The following is an 18,756-nucleotide window of genomic DNA, read 5'->3' as shown; positions in this document are numbered from 1 at the left end:
TCACTCCGTCTGTTGCTGACTTCCCATTGTTCGCCTTTTGTTGCCTTTTCATCTTCATTTTCAAGGGAGTGCATGAGCCAATATGCAAGACTGTCCTTTCGGTGAGAGTGCATTCGGTTTCTCTCTCGTCTCTCTTCAAACTATTGATTACATCCCTGTGATATGAATGGTACTTTTCCTGTGTTGCTCTGATATTTTTTTTTATTGTATTCCGCTTTAAATCTGCTCATATACAAAGGGACTTAACATTAATGGATGGAGGTAAATGCTCTCTATAAGAGAGAAAGCAAACTCCCGCCTCGACACTCGATCATGAGCAAGTTGCCAGGTTCTACAAAGCACCCTTTTTCTCTTCCTATTAACTTTGCATTTGTGCGTGGATGCCAGTTCGCAATAAAATCCAGTCCACAGTTATTCAGCTCTGCGGCCACTGTGTGATATGCCTCATATTTATTTAACAGTTCTACTGTGCTGCCAGTATGTGAAATTGGTCTCCCTCTATCTCCGTTTTTTTTGCGTGGTTGCCAGTGTTTGTGTGATACGCCCTATAACCAACACCACCAGCACCCCCCAGCCAAGGCGGTGAACAGTATTGGTGCCATGTGTTCTCACTCTTGCCATCTGCCACCCAAACTGTAATTAAATTTCACTTATCTTTTTTATGAAGCAGAAGTTAATAGAGCAGGTTTATTAAATCAGGGGATTTTTCACGCCAGCTGGAGTCTCACTGGAGCTCGACTCTGCTGCATACACATCATTGTTCAGTGTTTCGAGCACATTTTATACACGCGAGTGTATCAGTAAAATAACTTTAGTAGCTGGATTGGATGTATTCAGCTTTAATACACAATTGTATGTAAATATACCGACTTATCTGCTCTAATAGTTAATGAAATGTCAGTATGACAAGCATGAGGGAAGGGGTCATGTGAATGTACAGTTCCCCTCTTATTTAATTGATATGTAGAAGTATTTACAGCTAAAGAGCCGAATACATCCCTTAGGAGGTGGTGGAGACCCAAACCACAGCTAAATAAGTACATAGTCCTATGAGGTGCAGTCAATTCCAGCCATTTTCAGTACAAAAAAATCGCTAATATTTTATTTGTAAATAAAAATATGATGAGAAATACAGGGAATATTGGACGCGCATCGTGAGGTGCATTTCCTCGAAAACGACCTATTCGTGGAGTATATACCGTTTTCAAGACATGTTTTGGACAAAATAGTTTACTGGCTTGTTTCGTCTGGATGTCCAAGGTTGGATTATGGCCGTTTTTGTGGAATATTTTCATCTGCGTGTAATAATGAACCCGCAAATGTGAGCCGGCTGTGTACATTAAAGCCGTGTATAGAGAACGGATGGATGGATATTCGTTGTTTGTCGGACAAATGTGGATTCATGAGAATCTAAGCTTTCCATGGGTGTATAGTGTTTGTATAATCGCGTTTGCAGCTTCAGACATTTAAGGAAATGCTTATGCAGATCTCAAAGTGTACCGCGGATGGAACACTGAAGCGCAACGGGTTAAATTCGTTCAATGAACAAGATGACTCCAAATGAAAGCTAATTTTGCTCCTTTACTGCTGAATGTGTAAATAAGCAACTGTTTCACACAAGTGACTAACAAAAATGATTATGAAACATCTTAAAAATCGGTGATCCACCAGACTTATTGGTGTCTGTTCTCCATTTCTGTCATTGTTTTATTCAGTGTAGCATATGCAGAAGCAGAATGTGTGTATAGTTTTTGTGTGCAGGTGCTTGTTTTGTCTCCTCTTACTTCAACATTAGTACACTGTGGCATAATTAAGAGGGGAAGAGCGAAAATAGGAAAATGCACTTGCAGCAAGCTTCTAAAAAGCTCTTGGAAGCTTTTAATTATTACCTCCAAAGTTAAGAGTTGTGAAAGTGCAGACGCAGGAGGACACACACTCATGCACTCACACATAAGTGGAGAGAGAGGTGTAAAATGAGAGAGCAAGAGAGAGAGACGGTAAGCGATCGCCATGAAAACTTTCTGGCAAACTCTTCACGGTTGGCCTTAAGCTCATTATGTACGTTGCATAGTCAAAGTTGTGGACTCCATTTGCCAGCAAAAGCAGCTGGAGGTGTTCATGCTGTGTTAGTTAATCAGGATTACTCAGCAGAGCAACGTTTGGACATGGCTGTGTCTAATCCACTGTGAAAAGTAACGTGTTGCTCATTACTCGGTGGGTTGCACTAATTATGCATTAGCTAGGTGGACATGCATGACAGGATTGTAGCCTATATGTGTGAAGTTGTATAATAATGTCACATTTAAACTGTGACAATTCCTTCACATGTCTTATATTTTTAAACAAAGGAGATTTTCCCCTGGAATTCGTAGGAATTTGCTACAGTGGTTATCTGTATGGACATACGTTGTGTATGAAATGAGTTGTGCAAGAAAGTACATAATGCTGGAGTTTTGCCTGTACATGCTATTCCATTGGAGCATGAGGAGATAATTCATAGGGGATTTCAAAGAATTACTTTTCAGTTGCCATAATTTCCTATTGGAGGAGTCTGAAATTCTAATGATTCTAATCCTCAAAGTCATTAAAACGGTTTGCACAGCAGAAGCTTAACTTTCAAAGAGCTTAACTTTAGTCAGCATGCACAAATATAGAAATAATATAATGAAATCGGGTTAAAGTACTTTATCATCTCAACATGATACACTTTGTGTGCATATTAATTAGACTCCCATCAATATAAATATACAATGCAAAGTTAGTTATTTTAGTCTTTATAGTAGATATGCTTTAAGCTTTATACAGCACACAGCACCACCAGGGTGGCGTCTGATCTGCCCCAGATTCATTCAGCAGCACAAGACAATGGACTCAAAGACACAGCCAGAGTTGATCTTCAGGAACAAAAAGAAAATGGTGTCCTGTAACAGATGGTCCCTGCTCTCACAGAGCCCTGATCTTAACAACACGGAGTGAAACTGGGTTCATGTAAAGAGACAGAAGGCAGAGAGAGACATCCTAAATCCACAGAAAAATCTTTAAAAAACTGTACCTATGAGAATTAGTGTTATTTTAAAGGAAATGGGTGGTCATATTATTGTTAATCGGTCATTTATATACGAAAGTTATTCATGGTAGTGTTTGATTGCATCCGTTGCACTGGACTATACTTTACTGCACATGCCGAAAAATTACTGCATAGTTTCAGGCTTATGGTAAGTCAAGGGGAAACTGAGTTAGTATATCTGATAATTATGAGCTCAGAACAAATAATACAGTCTTCATGCACACAGTTTAAATTTCAGTTAAAAGACACCTAAATAAAGGTACAATGTGGTGGATTATTAGTATTAGAATTAGCATAACAATTCTAGATACACATACCTAAGTATGTTGTCTGTCTTATCTTCTGATTACATGTTTTTGGAGCAATATTGCTCCAATATCAGTTTGTATTTTGGATTGAGTAGCATGTTACCAGAAACTACATCCATAAAATACAACTGGAACTGTAAGAAACTAGATTCATTTTTTTTTTTATTCCATGATGTTATTAGGAGGACCATTTGATGGACCATCTCCACAGACCTTCTTTTTAACTCTCTGTAACAATGCATCTTTTGTTGCTTTGTTTTTCTAGATTCTGGTCCATGTTGGCTTCCTAACAGAGGAGTCTGGAGATGTTTTCAGTCCCAAGGTGCTGAAGGGGGGACCTCTGGGAGAGATGGTCCAGTGGGCGGACATCCTGACGGCCCTCCATGTTCTGGGACACAATCTCAAGATCTCCATGTCTGTCAAGGAGCTTCAAGGGTGAGGTCTCTACCAAACCAGTGCCGCGGTGTTTGAAATGAGGGTGATGGTTGGTTTAGAACAAGTGATAACCCACATTCACGCCATTTCATCATCATCAATGTCTCAATCAGAACATGTATAAAGTTAAATAATAGTTTAAATTTCTCTAGTTGACTAGCTACTCATCAATATAAGGATTATTCAGACAAGGAAACATGGTTGCACTGATCCGCAGTGTCAATTAACTAGGTAAATAGATTACTTTAACCAAAGTGACCCTGCAAGTACAACCTTTATTTAGTTTTTTTCCTGTATAAATTACTTCCACCAATTTCACTGTGTCACAGTTGTATTTTGTACGGAGCCCCTAAGGTGCCACGGACGAAAAAAATAAAATAAATCGTGCTCACGAGATACTATTCGTGCAAACGCGATACGAAAGCGTGCTCACGAGATACGTATTCGTGCGCACGCGATATGAAAGCGTGCGCTCGAGATACGTATTCGTGGGCACGCTTTAGCTTAAACGTGGTCACGTTTAAGCTAAAGCGTGAGCACGATATGTTAAAATGTGAGCACGCTTTAAGATAAAACGTCAGCCGGCGGGAGGAGGACTCAGATTTGGGCCGTGTCATTGATTTCATAAAGGAACAATTACAAGGTCCGGGGAAGATGCATGGATATCGGTGGATGTTCACTAAGTGCCCAGAAAATGGCCTAAAAGTCAAGAAGGAAGAAGTCCGACTCATACTGGCCGAGCTGGATCCAGAGGGGTCAGCATTCAGACAACGACAGAGACTGGACAGAAGACAGCACTTCTCAAAGGGACCTCTGGCACATCGACTCAAACTGAAACCTTTTGGTGTGTGTATTAATGGGTGTATCGATGGCTTCTCTCCTAAAGTAATTTGGCTGAATGCCTACAAAACAAGCAGTGACCCAAAAGTGATCGGAGGCTATTTTGTCGAAGCTTTAGAGACATTAGGTAAATATCCCTGTGCGCACTGACCATGCGGAGTCGTCTCTGCGGCTGAGGCTGTGCGGAGCTGTTCATGGTCCTGAATATTACTGACCTTTTTACCAGAGTTGTCCTTACTGATTAATCCCCTTATTTAGTCAGACAAGCAAATCAAAGTAAGAATAACTTTGCACAACAGAAAACAGAGCACAGAGCTTAAAATAATGTTTTAAAACAAAATAGGTATACTTCATGTTGCGGGTTAACTTAAAACAGCATATCTGGAAATAACGTGATGCCTTACTAGTTACTGGGAAAAATCCTAAATAATATGCTCCTGGCATGAGAGCCGTTATATAGCCTATGCTCCACAGTTATCACAAACTGAGTGAAATTTGCAATCATTTTAAGCGCGTGCGAGAGAGAGAGAGAGAGCGAGGGAGGGAGAAAGCAGGGGTCTGTGTGATACGCAGGTATACGCCATATACCCACGAGAAAATTGTCCAAATTTCCGTATACCCACTTAAAAATGCGCAAAGATACGCATACCCAGGGGTGTAAACACGCAGGTATACGCCTTATACCCACTAGAAAAGGTCCCGAATTTCCATATAACCACTTAAAAATGTGCACACATATGTATATGTTTTGTTGACATAACGTTCACTTTCCCGTTCATAAATTTGTCTTCTCTGTGTTAGGAAGCGGTGAAGCTGTATGGCTGAGAACAGGGCTCACTGAAAGGCGGACCGCGGTCCGAATCCGGACCCAGACGCCGTCTCTACCAGTGTAAATTTGACAGGTCGCTTCTATTTTACCGGTGCAGCTTTCACAGACTCCTCCTGCCATCAGGTAGAACTGATGTTTCCTTTTCGTCAGGCTCCCTTTCCTAAACGTTAACCTTAGCTCCAGCTGTAGTGTTTCCTAAAGCGGCAGTATTCACAGGACAAGCAACAGACTTATTAAAACACTGAAACTGTCACAAGGCTGGACCCGTGCAGAGGAACACACCACCAAGGCAGGTATGGAAGTAATAAAGGGAATTTATTGTAGACAACATAATATGGAGGCAGGTGGGTCTGAGGTGAGAGGGGAGTGAACCTGGAGATGAGTTCGGTTCCGAGGATGGTGGGCCGGGGATCGGCGGCCGTCTTCGGTCCGGTGGAGGGGGACGAGTGTGGCGGCTGATGGTATTTGGATCCCTGGCGGCAACGGAGTTGGATTGGGGCAGAGATCCAGGAGGATTGGTGCTGGCAGGACGGAGCGGGCAGACGTAGATGAGCAGCGGAGAGGTTCCTTCAATCAATGATGCAGCGTTGAAGTGGTGGAGAGCGCCAGGCTTTATGGGGGCGCTGATTGTTAATTTTACCCGGCTGCGCTTCTCCGCACAGCCGTTCACCAGCCCACTGATGAGCCGGCTCGCTGCAGCCAGAGGGGCGTGACAGTTTCTGTCAGAACCCTCTCTTTTCCCCGTTTCCTATCTGGCATCCAAATACATTTTCCCCATCTTCTCTCTCTCTCTCTCTCTCTCTCTCTCTCTCTCTCTCTTCCGGTCGGGTGTCTTTTAAGAGAGTGTGGTTTCGTGAGGAGAAAAATAAATATTTTTTTGGAATATACTGACTTTTCTCACCCGTTGTGCCTAGTGGACCTTACCTGTGTAGGTGTGCGCTGGCCGCCGGGTGAGCATCATGCCCGTGCCGGCCGGTGTGAGTGACTTTGAACAGCTGACACGCCGGCACGCTGTCAAGCTAGTTCCTAGCAGTAACTGTTCAGTGGAGGAAGCCGCCCTCACCGTGGGAAAGGAGATTGGATATAACAATGTCAAATCAGCCTCCCAGATGAATGGAGCGATTGTGATTTTCTTGTCCAGCACAGAGAAAGTTGCGGAAGCGGTGTGAAAAGGCACTGATATCCAGGGCACATACACACCTGTGCTTCCGTTGGTGAGTCCTGCAAAGGAATCATCATCTCCAATGCTCCACCGTTCATTACAAATGACATTTTAGTGAAAGAACTGTCCCGTTTTGGTCAAGTTGTGTCTCCAATAAAGATGCTGTCGCTGGGCTGTAAATCCCCGCTCCTCAAGCACGTCATTTGTCATCGCAGACAAACGCTGATGGTACTACGGGACAATGAATCTGATCTTAATGTTTCATTTAGTTTCAAAATAGATGGCTTCAACTACATGGTTTTCGCTACATCAGAGACTATGAAGTGTTTTAGGTGCGGTGCAGAGGGACATTTAATCAAGGCATGTCCAGAGCGAGTGGATGGCAATGCGCCCGTGCGTAATTACGCACAGGCTGCTGCTCCTGCAGCGGCCTCCGCCGATCCAAGTGTGGCGGAGCAGGTCACAGAGGCTGAAGTAGATGATCCGGATGTTGTAGCTGCTCCTTCTGTAGAGCCCACGGACGCACCATCGGGCCCCCGCCTGCAGTGGCTGGTTCGAGTACAGACCTCTCCATCGACGTTGATTTCTCTCTCCCTCTCCCCCTCTCCCCCCCCCCCCCCCCCCTCCCTCCCTGTTACCCGCACCGAATCCTCCAGACGCCCTGAAACCCCCTGAATCCCCTCCTAATTCCGGTACTCCTAGTGCCCCCCTGGAAAGCCTCCATCTCCGTTCAGCTGGTTCGTCGTTCCTCCCTGCCTGGATCATCTACGTCTGCCCGCTCCGTCCTGCCAGCACCAATCCTCCTGGATCTCTGCCCCAATCCAACTCTGTTGCCGCCAGGGATCCAAATACCATCAGCCGCCACACTCGTCCCCCTCCACCGGACCGAAGACGGCCGCCGATCCCCGGCCCACCATCCTCGGAACCGAACTCATCTCCAGGTTCACTCCCCTCTCACCTCAGACCCACCTGCCTCCATATTACGTTGTCTACAATAAATTCCCTTTATTACTTCCATACCTGCCTTGGTGGTGTGTTCCTCTGCACGGGTCCAGCCTTGTGACAGTTTCAGTGTTTTAATAAGTCTGTTGCTTGTCCTGTGAATACTGCCGCTTTAGGAAACACTACAGCTGGAGCTAAGGTTAACGTTTAGGAAAGGGAGCCTGATGAAAAGGAAACATCAGCTCGACCTGATGGCAGGAGGAGTCTGTGAAAGCTGCACCGGTAAAATAGAAGCGACCTGTCAAATTTACACTGGTAGAGACGGTGTCTGGGTCCGGATTCGGACCGCGGTCCGCCTTTCAGTGAGCCCTGTTCTCAGCCATACAGCTTCACCGCTTCCTAACACAGAGAAGACAAATTTATGAACGGGAAAGTGAACGTTATGTCAACAAAACATATACATATGTGTGCACATTTTTAAGTGGTTATATGGAAATTCGGGACCTTTTCTAGTGGGTATAAGGCGTATACCTGCGTGTTTACACCCCTGGGTATGCGTATCTTTGCGCATTTTTAAGTGGGTATACGGAAATTTGGACAATTTTCTCGTGGGTATATGGCGTATACCTGCGTATCACACAGACCCCTGCTTTCTCCCTCCCTCGCTCTCTCTCTCTCTCTCGCACGCGCTTAAAATGATTGCAAATTTCACTCAGTTTGTGATAACTGTGGAGCATAGGCTATATAACGGCTCTCATGCCAGGAGCATATTATTTAGGATTTTTCCCAGTAACTAGTAAGGCATCACGTTATTTCCAGATATGCTGTTTTAAGTTAACCCGCAACATGAAGTATACCTATTTTGTTTTAAAACATTATTTTAAGCTCTGTGCTCTGTTTTCTGTTGTGCAAAGTTATTCTTACTTTGATTTGCTTGTCTGACTAAATAAGGGGATTAATCAGTAAGGACAGCTCTGGTAAAAAGGTCAGTAATATTCAGGACCATGAACAGCTCCGCACAGCCTCAGCCGCAGAGACGACTCCGCACGGTCAGTGCGCACAGGGATATTTACCAAATCTGAGTCCTCCTTCCGCCGGCTGACGTTTTATCTTAAAGCGTGCACACGTTTTAACATATCGTGCTCACGTTTTAACTTAAACGTGACCACGTTTAAGCTAAAGCGTGCCCACGAATAAGTATCTCAAGCGTACACTTTCGTATTGCGTGCGCACGAATACGTATCTCGTGAGCACGCTTTCGTATCGTGTGCGCACGTATAGTATCTCATGAGCACGATTTATTTATTTTTTTTCGTCCGTGGCACCTTAGGGGCTCCGTAATTTTGCATTCTCAATAGGACAAATACAAAATATGACCCCTGATGACAGCTGTACCAACAAACCGATGACCCTTTGCCATCCTCTTGTTATCACTGTGCTCTTTTAAATTTGTATGTTTGCACTCTAACTACACTGTCTTCCCACCTAGCCCACAGATTAGGCATTAGGATGCTAAGGTCTTGTTGATTTATTTGTCGCTGTATTGATCTCATATTGACATGCTCCCCAGCTTCCTGTCAGTGGGACTGCGATGGTATGTCTTTTGATCCCGTGTCAGCATGCGTCCATGTTTCTGCTGACGAATACAGCTGTAGAGCCAACACACATACACCCACAGACAGCTGTATGGATGTAAATCTGCCATCCAGGGAAAGATCCCTCAGGCTTGTTCTGTCCAGTCTATGCAATGTACCTCGTGGCTGAGACTGAATAAATCACGGAGGTTGTCATCTTCCATGAAGATGAATGGTTAATGCTGTACTGTAGAATTATGAATAGGCATATTGTCCGAAGACAACTGAAGCATAGTGGGCGACGTCTTTGTTCAGCCTTGATTGGCCCGATAGTCTTTGTCTTTCTGCCATCATTGATCACCGCGATGACACAGGTGCAGAGTATAGATCAATGTAATGATGCCTACAGAGACCCCGCTGTTCTCTGCATTTTAGACTGTGCCCTGCCTGCGACAACTCTCACAAATCACAGGAGGAGCTTTGTATTGATGCCCAGCCTTTGGCCGTCATTTTGCAGACATATAACACCTCTGCTGGGACCAGGAGAAAGTGGGAAAATCTTGGGGGATTTTATACTTAAAAATGACTTAAGAGATGGCAGGGACATCCACAAGGCTGAGTGCACTTGTCAGACTTGAAATGGATTTTTCCTGCATGCATGTCGCTGTAGCATCTTGGGACCCACATTAAAAAAAAAAGGTCTGTCTCACAAGCTGGGTTGTGATGTTTTAGGTGAGTGTGCAGTATACTCTGGCATACCAGCCTGAACAATTGTTTTGTACACCTTGCCCCCATGGACTGGCTTCAGAGGGAAAAAGGTGGCTCTTGACTCAGTCCATTAAAGATACTTGTATGAGAAATACTACATCAACTTTGCCTTCTGATGTCCAAAGTGGAGCACAGAAAGGTTATGCAGTGTGTCCAGTCAGTTGTTTTGTTGATGTATCACTTTTTGTTCTGACATCTTTCATTTCCTGCTGTTCATGCCTCCGGCAAGACAGAAACATTCAGAAGGTTGAACAAAGTCGATAAGAAAGTTTGGTTTTCACAGAGTGCTTTCTTATCTTCTTCTTACTAATGTCTTTTATGTTCCCCTTAAATCTGTTAATGGTGTTATTGATTTTAGTTTGTGTTTTACTCACAGCTACCGTAAAGCTTCAGTGCTATTCACAATGAATCCGACACCAGCATGTTAGCAAATATTTGTATAATACTGTAAAGGGTGGATTCAGTTAAACTAGAAATTAAACTTCAAAAATAAAGCTTCGTCTGGCATTCTGATGTATAATATGTGGATTTGTGCTGTTGTGATGTGTAGTCCAAATAGATATTTACCAGTCATGTTTCTTGTCTTATGTCTAAGCACACAACTGCAGTGATTTGTGATCTGGAAAGTACTGACTTTGTTTGTTGGCACTGTGACATGTGTGCATATACAGTGGTCTAATAACCTTACAGTTTACATAACACCTCAACTGCCCCATAACTTGCAATGCTAAAAAGAAATGTACATCCACAAAACTGTACTATTGATATTTTTATGTTATTGCTCTAATATATTAGTATTTCCAGACAGATGTCTTGTGCTGACCTCATTGTTGCTGCTGATGTTTGATATGGCACCAATTGTTTGGGGGTAAAATTTCTTTAAAACTTCTTGCACTTGTTCCAAATTTACCGTGACTTGCAATATATATTTCTCTGCTATTTTCCATTTTCATCTTTTTTAATCACATTTTAGTGTTTTATTAAAGTTTTTTTTCTGTCAAAAGTATGGATAAATAGTAAATCAATTTCAAATCAAAACTGAGATCTGGAGCAATGTGAGTAGCAAAACACAAAGGTCAAGTAGATTTCATATATTTATTTTACTATCATTGTAAATTGATGTTTCTGAGGCATAAGTGAATGATCAGTGTCAAATGTGTTTTCTTATTTGAATAGCTGTATTTTTCTTATTTATTTTTATTTAAATTAACACAGTCACAGCTTTTGAAAATCTCTCTGTGTTTCATTGTTCTATGCTCTACGCCAGTAAAAGAATTTACTAATGCATGTAGGAACTGTTAAGTTTTTATCCTTCGACAAATCAAATCACAATCACAGTAACTACAAAGATGCAAACACTACAAAAAATACAATTAAGTGTTTTCTCCAAATCCTTCACCCTTAACAAAATGGGATAAAAAAAACAAGAGGTTTGGCATTTATTTTCTCTGAAGACAGATTATTAGAAGGACAAAATAAGCAGGCAAATTGAGATTCAGCCAGAGGGGGAAAAAAAAACAAAACAGAAAAATGGCCCGACAATCTGGACAGGCAGGCCGACCGACACAAATGGGAAACCAGGCAGTCAGACAACAACTGCTCCAAAGAGGCTGCTTAGTTGTAGTTGAATCCAAACACAGATTTGGAAACAGCTTCACTTTCCTTTGGGCAACACTGTCCAACGAAACAAAGCTGAACAAAAAGTGCCTCGGGTCCATCATTCTCCACAATTCCTCATCTTTACAATGGTATGCTTGTGTGTGTGTGTGTGTGTGTGTGTGTGTGTGTGTGTGTGTGTGTGTGTGTGTGTGTGTGTGGCCACACAGTGTGTACATCGTTGTCAGGACTCCATCTGAGAGTTGTGATTGGCTTAGGAGGAAGCAGAGGGCAGCTGTAATTGGCCACAGTGGGGATGATTAGGTCTAGAGTCGTGTTACTGTACATAACATACACCCAGAGTTGTAGTTTCCAGTCAGCAGTGAAGTCAGGTGACTGGGCATTATTCACTAGAGATGCATGAAAAGAGCACATACTAAGACATTAGACGTTGTGGATATAGACAAAAAGAATTGTTTTGTGCTCTGCCCATATAAATACGGATGTGTTGTCTTGTGGTCTGCTAATCATTATGACACAGGAATCGTTTACTTAATTCCTTCCTATGATCAGAGACATATCTCAGTCTCAAGGCTGTCATGATGCAGATGGATGGACTGATGAGAAAATGTTCATTGGGAAGCCTGTGGGAGAGAAGAAATGAAGAAAACGGGAGTACAGTAAAGTGCTGAGCTGGCAGCTGTAGAGTCAGGGCAAAGGCTCTTAGTATTCAAATATGCAAATTTTTCTTGAAGGCTCACTGATAAATGCCATCCTTTTGTTTTGAGTCTTGGACTGTAGACCGTCCTTCATTTATGCACAAAACAGAAATTTCACACCATTTACCGGCATTTGCTTGCCCACACACTGCAGTACACGAATCCGAGTTAATTCCGTGCATGTTTTTTGCATTTCGCCGTCTCTGCTGAGTGTGCACTTCTCACAATGTGAGCTTACCGAGTAGCTTGATGGAAATGAAGCTCAATGTGGTGCCAGATAGGTTGGCAAGGCACCTGAGATGTATTAGTGTGAAAGGGAAAAAAGACATGGCTCTAGCAGCTCATTACCAACTTGAGGGTCCAGACCATTGAGGGCTGCTGCAGTCACTGAGAACGTAGATGGTCAGCACCTTTGTTCTGTATCCTGTCACTGCTGTGAAGTGACAAAAAGAAAATCCGATGAAAGAGTCTGGCACAGGCTTAAAAGAAATGGCCCATTTCAGTGGACTGGGCGTAGCACAAACAGGACACAAAACACGCACTGAAAAAGAAGCCAGCGCGCAGTGTAGCCTGGTAAATGCTGCTGTTTGGAGATTTACTGTGGCCACGCAGATATGTACAAAGCAATATGTGGGGATGTAACCCAGGCATAACCAAAAAAACTGTAAATGTGGCATTACAATACAGTTGGGAGAGATGATATGCAGAAAGCACAGATAATAAAAAAGAAGCTGAGTGAAACACAAAGCAGTTGCTGTTGATAAGTGTGCAAGTGTTGTATTCGTTAGATTTTATTGAATTCTTTCTGAATGTTTGTCACCATAAATTTTCTTTACGTTCTTCTTTGTTCACTGAAATAGAACTGAGGATAGACTGGCACATTCCATTGTCACTGCTGTTTACATGAACCAGTAATTGATTCTGCCCTTCCCAACATATGCTAATGTTGATCAGCCACAACATGAAAACCACTCACAGGTTAAGTGAAAAACATTGATTATCTCACTACAATGGCACCTGTGAAGAAAGTAAACAGCTGAAAACAAGCAAATGATGGGATCTGAGTGACTTTGACAAGGAGCAAATTGTGATGGCTAGACAACTGGGCCAGAGCAATTTCAAAACGGCTGCTTTTGTGGGGTGTTCCTGACGTGCAGTGGTTATTTTCACCTGACGTGGTCCATGGAACAACAGCTGATGAACCAGCAACATGATCATCACTGCCCACTGCTCAATTGGCATGCATAGAGAGCAAAGTCTGGCCTCTTCCAAATCCTGTGCAAGAGCCACTGTAGCACAAATAGCTGAAACATTTAATGCTGGTTATGATAGAAAGGCGTCAAAACACTGGTCAGCAGAACTGTACCATAGAGCAATGGGAGAAGGTGGCCTAATCAAATGAATCATGTTTTTTACATTGGAAAAAAATGCTCCTCTCAAAACAAGATAAAAACCTTATTTCAAGGAACTTTTACCTTGAAGTAGGTGAAAAATTCTGCCAAAAGAACAAGTGAAAAATGGCTTGGTAAGATTTCTTGAAATAAGATATTGAGATCTTAAAATTATCTGGGAAAACTTATTTTAAGCTATATTTTACTATTATTGTCAAGTGTCTTAGTGTCTTAAAATAAGCCAGACATGCTAAAATGTAATAGTTTTTCACTCAAAAATGGATTTTTGCTTTCATGTAACCTCCTAATTTGTGATGGATTAACCTCCCTGCTGTCTTCATTTACGGGCACCAAAAAATTGTTTCCTTGTCTGAAAAAAAAAAAAAATCCACAAAAAAATTCCCCAAATTTCTGAAATTTTGAAAAACTTTCAAGAATAAAATTCCAATAATTCCTTAAAAGTTTAATTTAAAAAAAAACAAATTTGGCAAGAAAGTTCTTGTAAATATTTTCAAAAAATGAGTAAAAAGCTTCCAAAAAATCCTACAAATATCTAAAATCATTACATATATATCAGTAAAACTTCTAATATTCTTTTAAGAACATTACCCAAAAAAAATCTAACAAAATCCAGCGAAATTTGCTGGATTTTGGTTGAATTTTTGTCAATGTTCTTTAGAAACATTTCTTACATTTCTTCTTTTCCCCACCAAAAAATGTTCATATATTTCCAAAAAATGTTGAAAATGTCAACATCAGACGTTTCACTGTGAAAATATATTCTTTTTCCACATTTTCAAACTTTAAAATGGATCAATTTGACCCGTAGGATGACACGAGGGTTAAGCTTATTTTGAATTTTCTTGTAAAATTAAACTCAAAACAAGATAATTTCAAGATTGTTTGACTTAACAAGATATTTAAGATGTATTGTCTTAAAACAAGTTCCTCCATCTTGCTGAAATGTCTCTTGTTAAGTGAATTTATCTTAAATCAAGTGGGATGAGACATTTTGACAAAAATAAGACAAATAGACTTGTCAAGATTTTGAGTTTTTGCAGTGTAGATGAAAGACCAGAAATCTGCACGCTTTTTACTAGGAAAGAGCAGCATGTGGGAAGACATAGCCCAGTGGATGCAGTGTAACGCTGTCTGTCATGTTCTGCAGTGAATTTGGGTCCAGGTTTTTATGTGGATGCTACTTTGATACATTTACCACATACCTAAACATTGCTGCAGACCACATATGTACATCCTGTCCTTAGCTGTGGACTCTTTCAGCAGCAAAACAGACCCTACAACACAGCAAACTTTGTTCAGGAATGGGTTGAAGAGCATGACAGCTCAGAGTTCAAAGTGTTGTCTTGGTCTTCAAATTTCCCAGTCACATCTAGCATCTGTGGCCTGAGTTGGAAAAACAAGTACAATTTATGGAGGCCCCAACGTGCAGTTTCCTTCCTCCAGAGGTCTTGTGAAATCTTTGCTGTGATCGGTCGGAGCAGTATTGAATTCTTTCTTTACACAGTTATGGTTTTGAACAATATCTGAGGTAATGTACAAAGAAAGATTTGGGAAACAGTTTAAATAAATACGTTCGTGCCCTGATTTCCTCTACAATTTTGCTTTACACACAATAAATACTGATTTAAAATCTAACTGAAGGTAATACCCCCAATCTCACCTCCCTCAAATTCAGCTGTTGTGTAGTTCAGAATAATTTTGCACACTATAACTGCAACATCTCTGGTTTGATTGCAGCCAAGGGCCTTTCTTACATGTCATAGCGTCACTCTCGCCCTGTGCTTCGCGACTGACTCTTCATTGTCAACTATCAGCCGTCAATTAAAGCGAGAAAGCCAAAAAACAAATCATTAAAAATATTTGAAGTCACTGACTTACTCTCTCTTTCTTGTGCACTCGAACTTGAGGTGTCAAGTCACACAGTCTCATCTCAACTGCAGGTAATGTCTCAGTTGCCATGGAGATTAGACTCCAGGCGAGTTGAGGTTGGAGGTGGAAAGAATAATAATAATAGCCAATCAACAACTCCAAAACAGTAAAGGATACAGAGCAAGTCGTAATCTACTCCTGAATAGGTGGAACACACACCAACACATAAGCAGATGTAGACTGAAATTCACAGTGCAGAGAGGCCAGTTAGAATTGCTGCCAGGCTTCATATTTTTCTATTTATGTGCTGTGTGGTGTATATTTTAGTACCGCAGCCCTATTTGTTCCTGCCCCCATAGTCTTGCCGCTGGTTGTTGTTAATGCAGTTCCTATGATTTAATGTTGTTTTGAGTAAATGCTGTTTTCTAATCAGTTGTTTTTACAAGCTTCTCTCAAGCTGATGTGCCAGGAATCCCTCGGCCACCAGGAGACTAGATAATTGTCAGTTTTATACCACTCCAACTAGCAGTTAACAGTTTCTATAAAGACCATCTGTTCACAAATCCTCTGCACTTTAACTTTCATCTCAACTATAAAACCTCCTAAAGACTTTTATGTGTATCTGTAGATTGCCAGCTACATTTCTATCTGTATTTAAGTAATTTTTACTTCCACAGCATTTTTTAAAATTTCTGCTATGTTTCTTCTTTTACCAATCATACTAAAATGTAGCCAATCCTATACCAAATATCAGTCTGTCTTTCACAGACTTCTGTTTCAATCATGTTTTATCTGTTTGTTGTATACCCTCTCTCGCAACAGGAATCTTAGTCTCTAACATCTTAGTCCTGTGTGTAAAGGTCAAATCTGCTGCTTAGGGAAGTTTGAAGTCATCAATAATAAGAGCCTATAGAGCCTCTGGTGACAAGTTAAAATCCATTGAAAGCAGGAAACAAATCTGAGTTTCTCAAACTACAGAAAATTGCATTATTGACCACCTAACCAAATTTGAATTAATCACAAAAACAGGCTTTGATATCAGAAAAACATAAGTAGTATTCTCTGGTCTGAAACAATAAGGGTATATTCACTGAAGGCACTGACTAACAGATTTCACTACAGTGCAAATGAACTGTGCCAACCAGGTAAACGGGTTACCTGGATTTGTTTTAACTTTGTCAAACACGTTAGATGCAAAATCAGAAATACTCGCTGTACATATCGACTGATGTAGTTACTTTGCAGCTACAAGGAGAATAAAAAAAAACACAGAAAGGAGCTTTGAATCCCACTTGTTTCAGATGAAAGTTTATAAAACTACTCAGTTTTAAATAGTTGCTGCAGAGGGAGGTGTTGGCTGTGATCCTCAGCTCGCCTTCATGGTGGCTCAGAAAATCAACCCCCTTCTTCCTTGTCACATCATATTTAGAACATCTAAATACAAAGACGTACTTATTCTGCAAACTATGACATTCATGGACAATACATTCGCACAGCTAGCTAGCTAACTGGAGCCTGAAGTGGGTCTAATTACAAACAAGCAAGAGAACCACTGATGCTAATGTGCTCTGGTTTCCATCATATTCAACTATTGAAGGAGGTGTGGCTTCAGTGCATCAGTGATTTCTGACACGCCCCCAAAAAAACTGTATTGGCACAGTTTAGTACGACATAGTTCAGTCTTTTCACACGATCCACAGTCATTTACCGACATGGATAACGTGTTTGAAAACAAATTTCTAAGTAAAGCAAGGCAACAGTAAATGTTACTTTGGAACTTCAGCGACTTGAGCGGAGAACTGTGTGTATGCATGTTCCCCTAAATGGCTCTTGTGTGAGACAGTGAGCATTTTACAGGAAGAAAAAAAAACTCCACATGTGCAACTACTGCAGAGGCAGCGTCCTGTAAAAGACCCTAATGCTAGTTTGCATCATAAGCTCATTGCTATAAGTCTCGTGCTTTGGTCCAGAGATGGCTTGCATAACCCGAGAGATTAATGCAAAAAGACCTATCCACTGATGTTACGTAATGCCTGATAAAATTGGATTGCAGTTCAAATTCTCCCTGTTGCACACTTGTTTTCCTCTGCATTTTCCTCCCTGCCCTGTGTGTGTTTGAGTTTATGTTTCAGCTTTCTTTTGTGGATATTTCCGCGTCTTTTAATATGTTTTTTTTTCCATTGTATTTTATCTTTTCTAACTGTACCTGCAGTTGTTTTCTGTTAAATGATGGTGTGGGCGCCATGTCAAAGGCCCTGTAGTGGAAGGCGTTGGTTTTTAGAAAGTCGCTAGTAATGTACTTTGTCCTTTTAGCTAAGAAAACACATATCTTGACTCAGAATTTTTACTTCAGCAAAAGGCAGAATAAACATGTGGATATGAATGTGTGAGTGGTCAGAGGAGTTGTTTTTCTTCTTCTTTTGACTTGTTCTGACTTGTTTCTGTTTTTCCATGAAAAGGCAATAAGAAGTCAGAATCCTTCTTTATGCATCTTCGTGCCTCATGAACTTCTATTCCCTCTCTCTCCCTCAGTTTTTCTCCCACTGCCTCCCCACCATCAACCTGACTCCCTCTCCGTCCACCATCATTAAAGTGAAGCATATAGAGAGACTGGAGTCTGTGACCTCAGTTCAACTCCTTCTCTTCCACAGACTGACTAAGAGCTGCCTTATTGTACCGTCCCCAAGCAGATCTGAGTACACACCTATCCTCTTTGAAACCCCACTCCTCCTTTCCTTGCTTCTGTCTCACAATTAGGCTTATCGCATTCCTTAAGATTGCTGTTTTATCTTATTTTTTTTCACAACTTTAATGCTCGTCTGATCTTTCTGACTTTGTTGTGCCAGCAAGCAACTCTGCAGGTTTAGAGGAGAACAACTTGTAAAGCAGCTGACTCCAAGCGATATTATACAATTGGCTGTAAATGTGGTGGGATGGGGTGGGGGGGAGCATTTCTTTGAGCTATGAAGGGAGTGTGCATCCGATCTCTTTATTCGAGAGAACCTGCTGAGGAGTGTGAAACTGAGGTGGCTCCGTCTTTAAGAGAAACCGTGGCGCATTAACATTAATTGGTTGTGTTTGTGTGTGTTTGGTTCATGTGAGAAACAGTGTCAGCTTGTCTCTTTGTTAAAAACTAGAGCATACAAATGAGTGGTGTGCTCAATCTGCATCGTTCTGTCTGCTTCAAGCGTCCGAGTTAGCAGAAACAAAGTCCTCTCCTCATTTTCTTCTCCAC

At 41.6% G+C, this 18,756-nt stretch overlaps 1 protein-coding gene across 1 annotated transcript in view; it reads left to right on the top strand.

Annotated features, from left to right (window-relative positions):
* The window catches only part of LOC110961498 (alpha-1,6-mannosylglycoprotein 6-beta-N-acetylglucosaminyltransferase B-like), a 163,194-nt gene that overhangs the window by 103,545 nt on the left and 40,893 nt on the right, over nucleotides 1–18,756 (top strand). The window contains 1 exon segment of the mRNA XM_051945508.1: nucleotides 3,641–3,810. Within this exon segment, the coding sequence (XP_051801468.1) occupies nucleotides 3,641–3,810 (170 nt within the window).

This window comes from Acanthochromis polyacanthus, chromosome 3, assembly GCF_021347895.1.
Source record: "Acanthochromis polyacanthus isolate Apoly-LR-REF ecotype Palm Island chromosome 3, KAUST_Apoly_ChrSc, whole genome shotgun sequence".
NCBI classification, from domain to species: Eukaryota; Metazoa; Chordata; class Actinopteri; family Pomacentridae; genus Acanthochromis; species Acanthochromis polyacanthus.
This window is presented reverse-complemented; position numbering and strand designations above follow the sequence as displayed.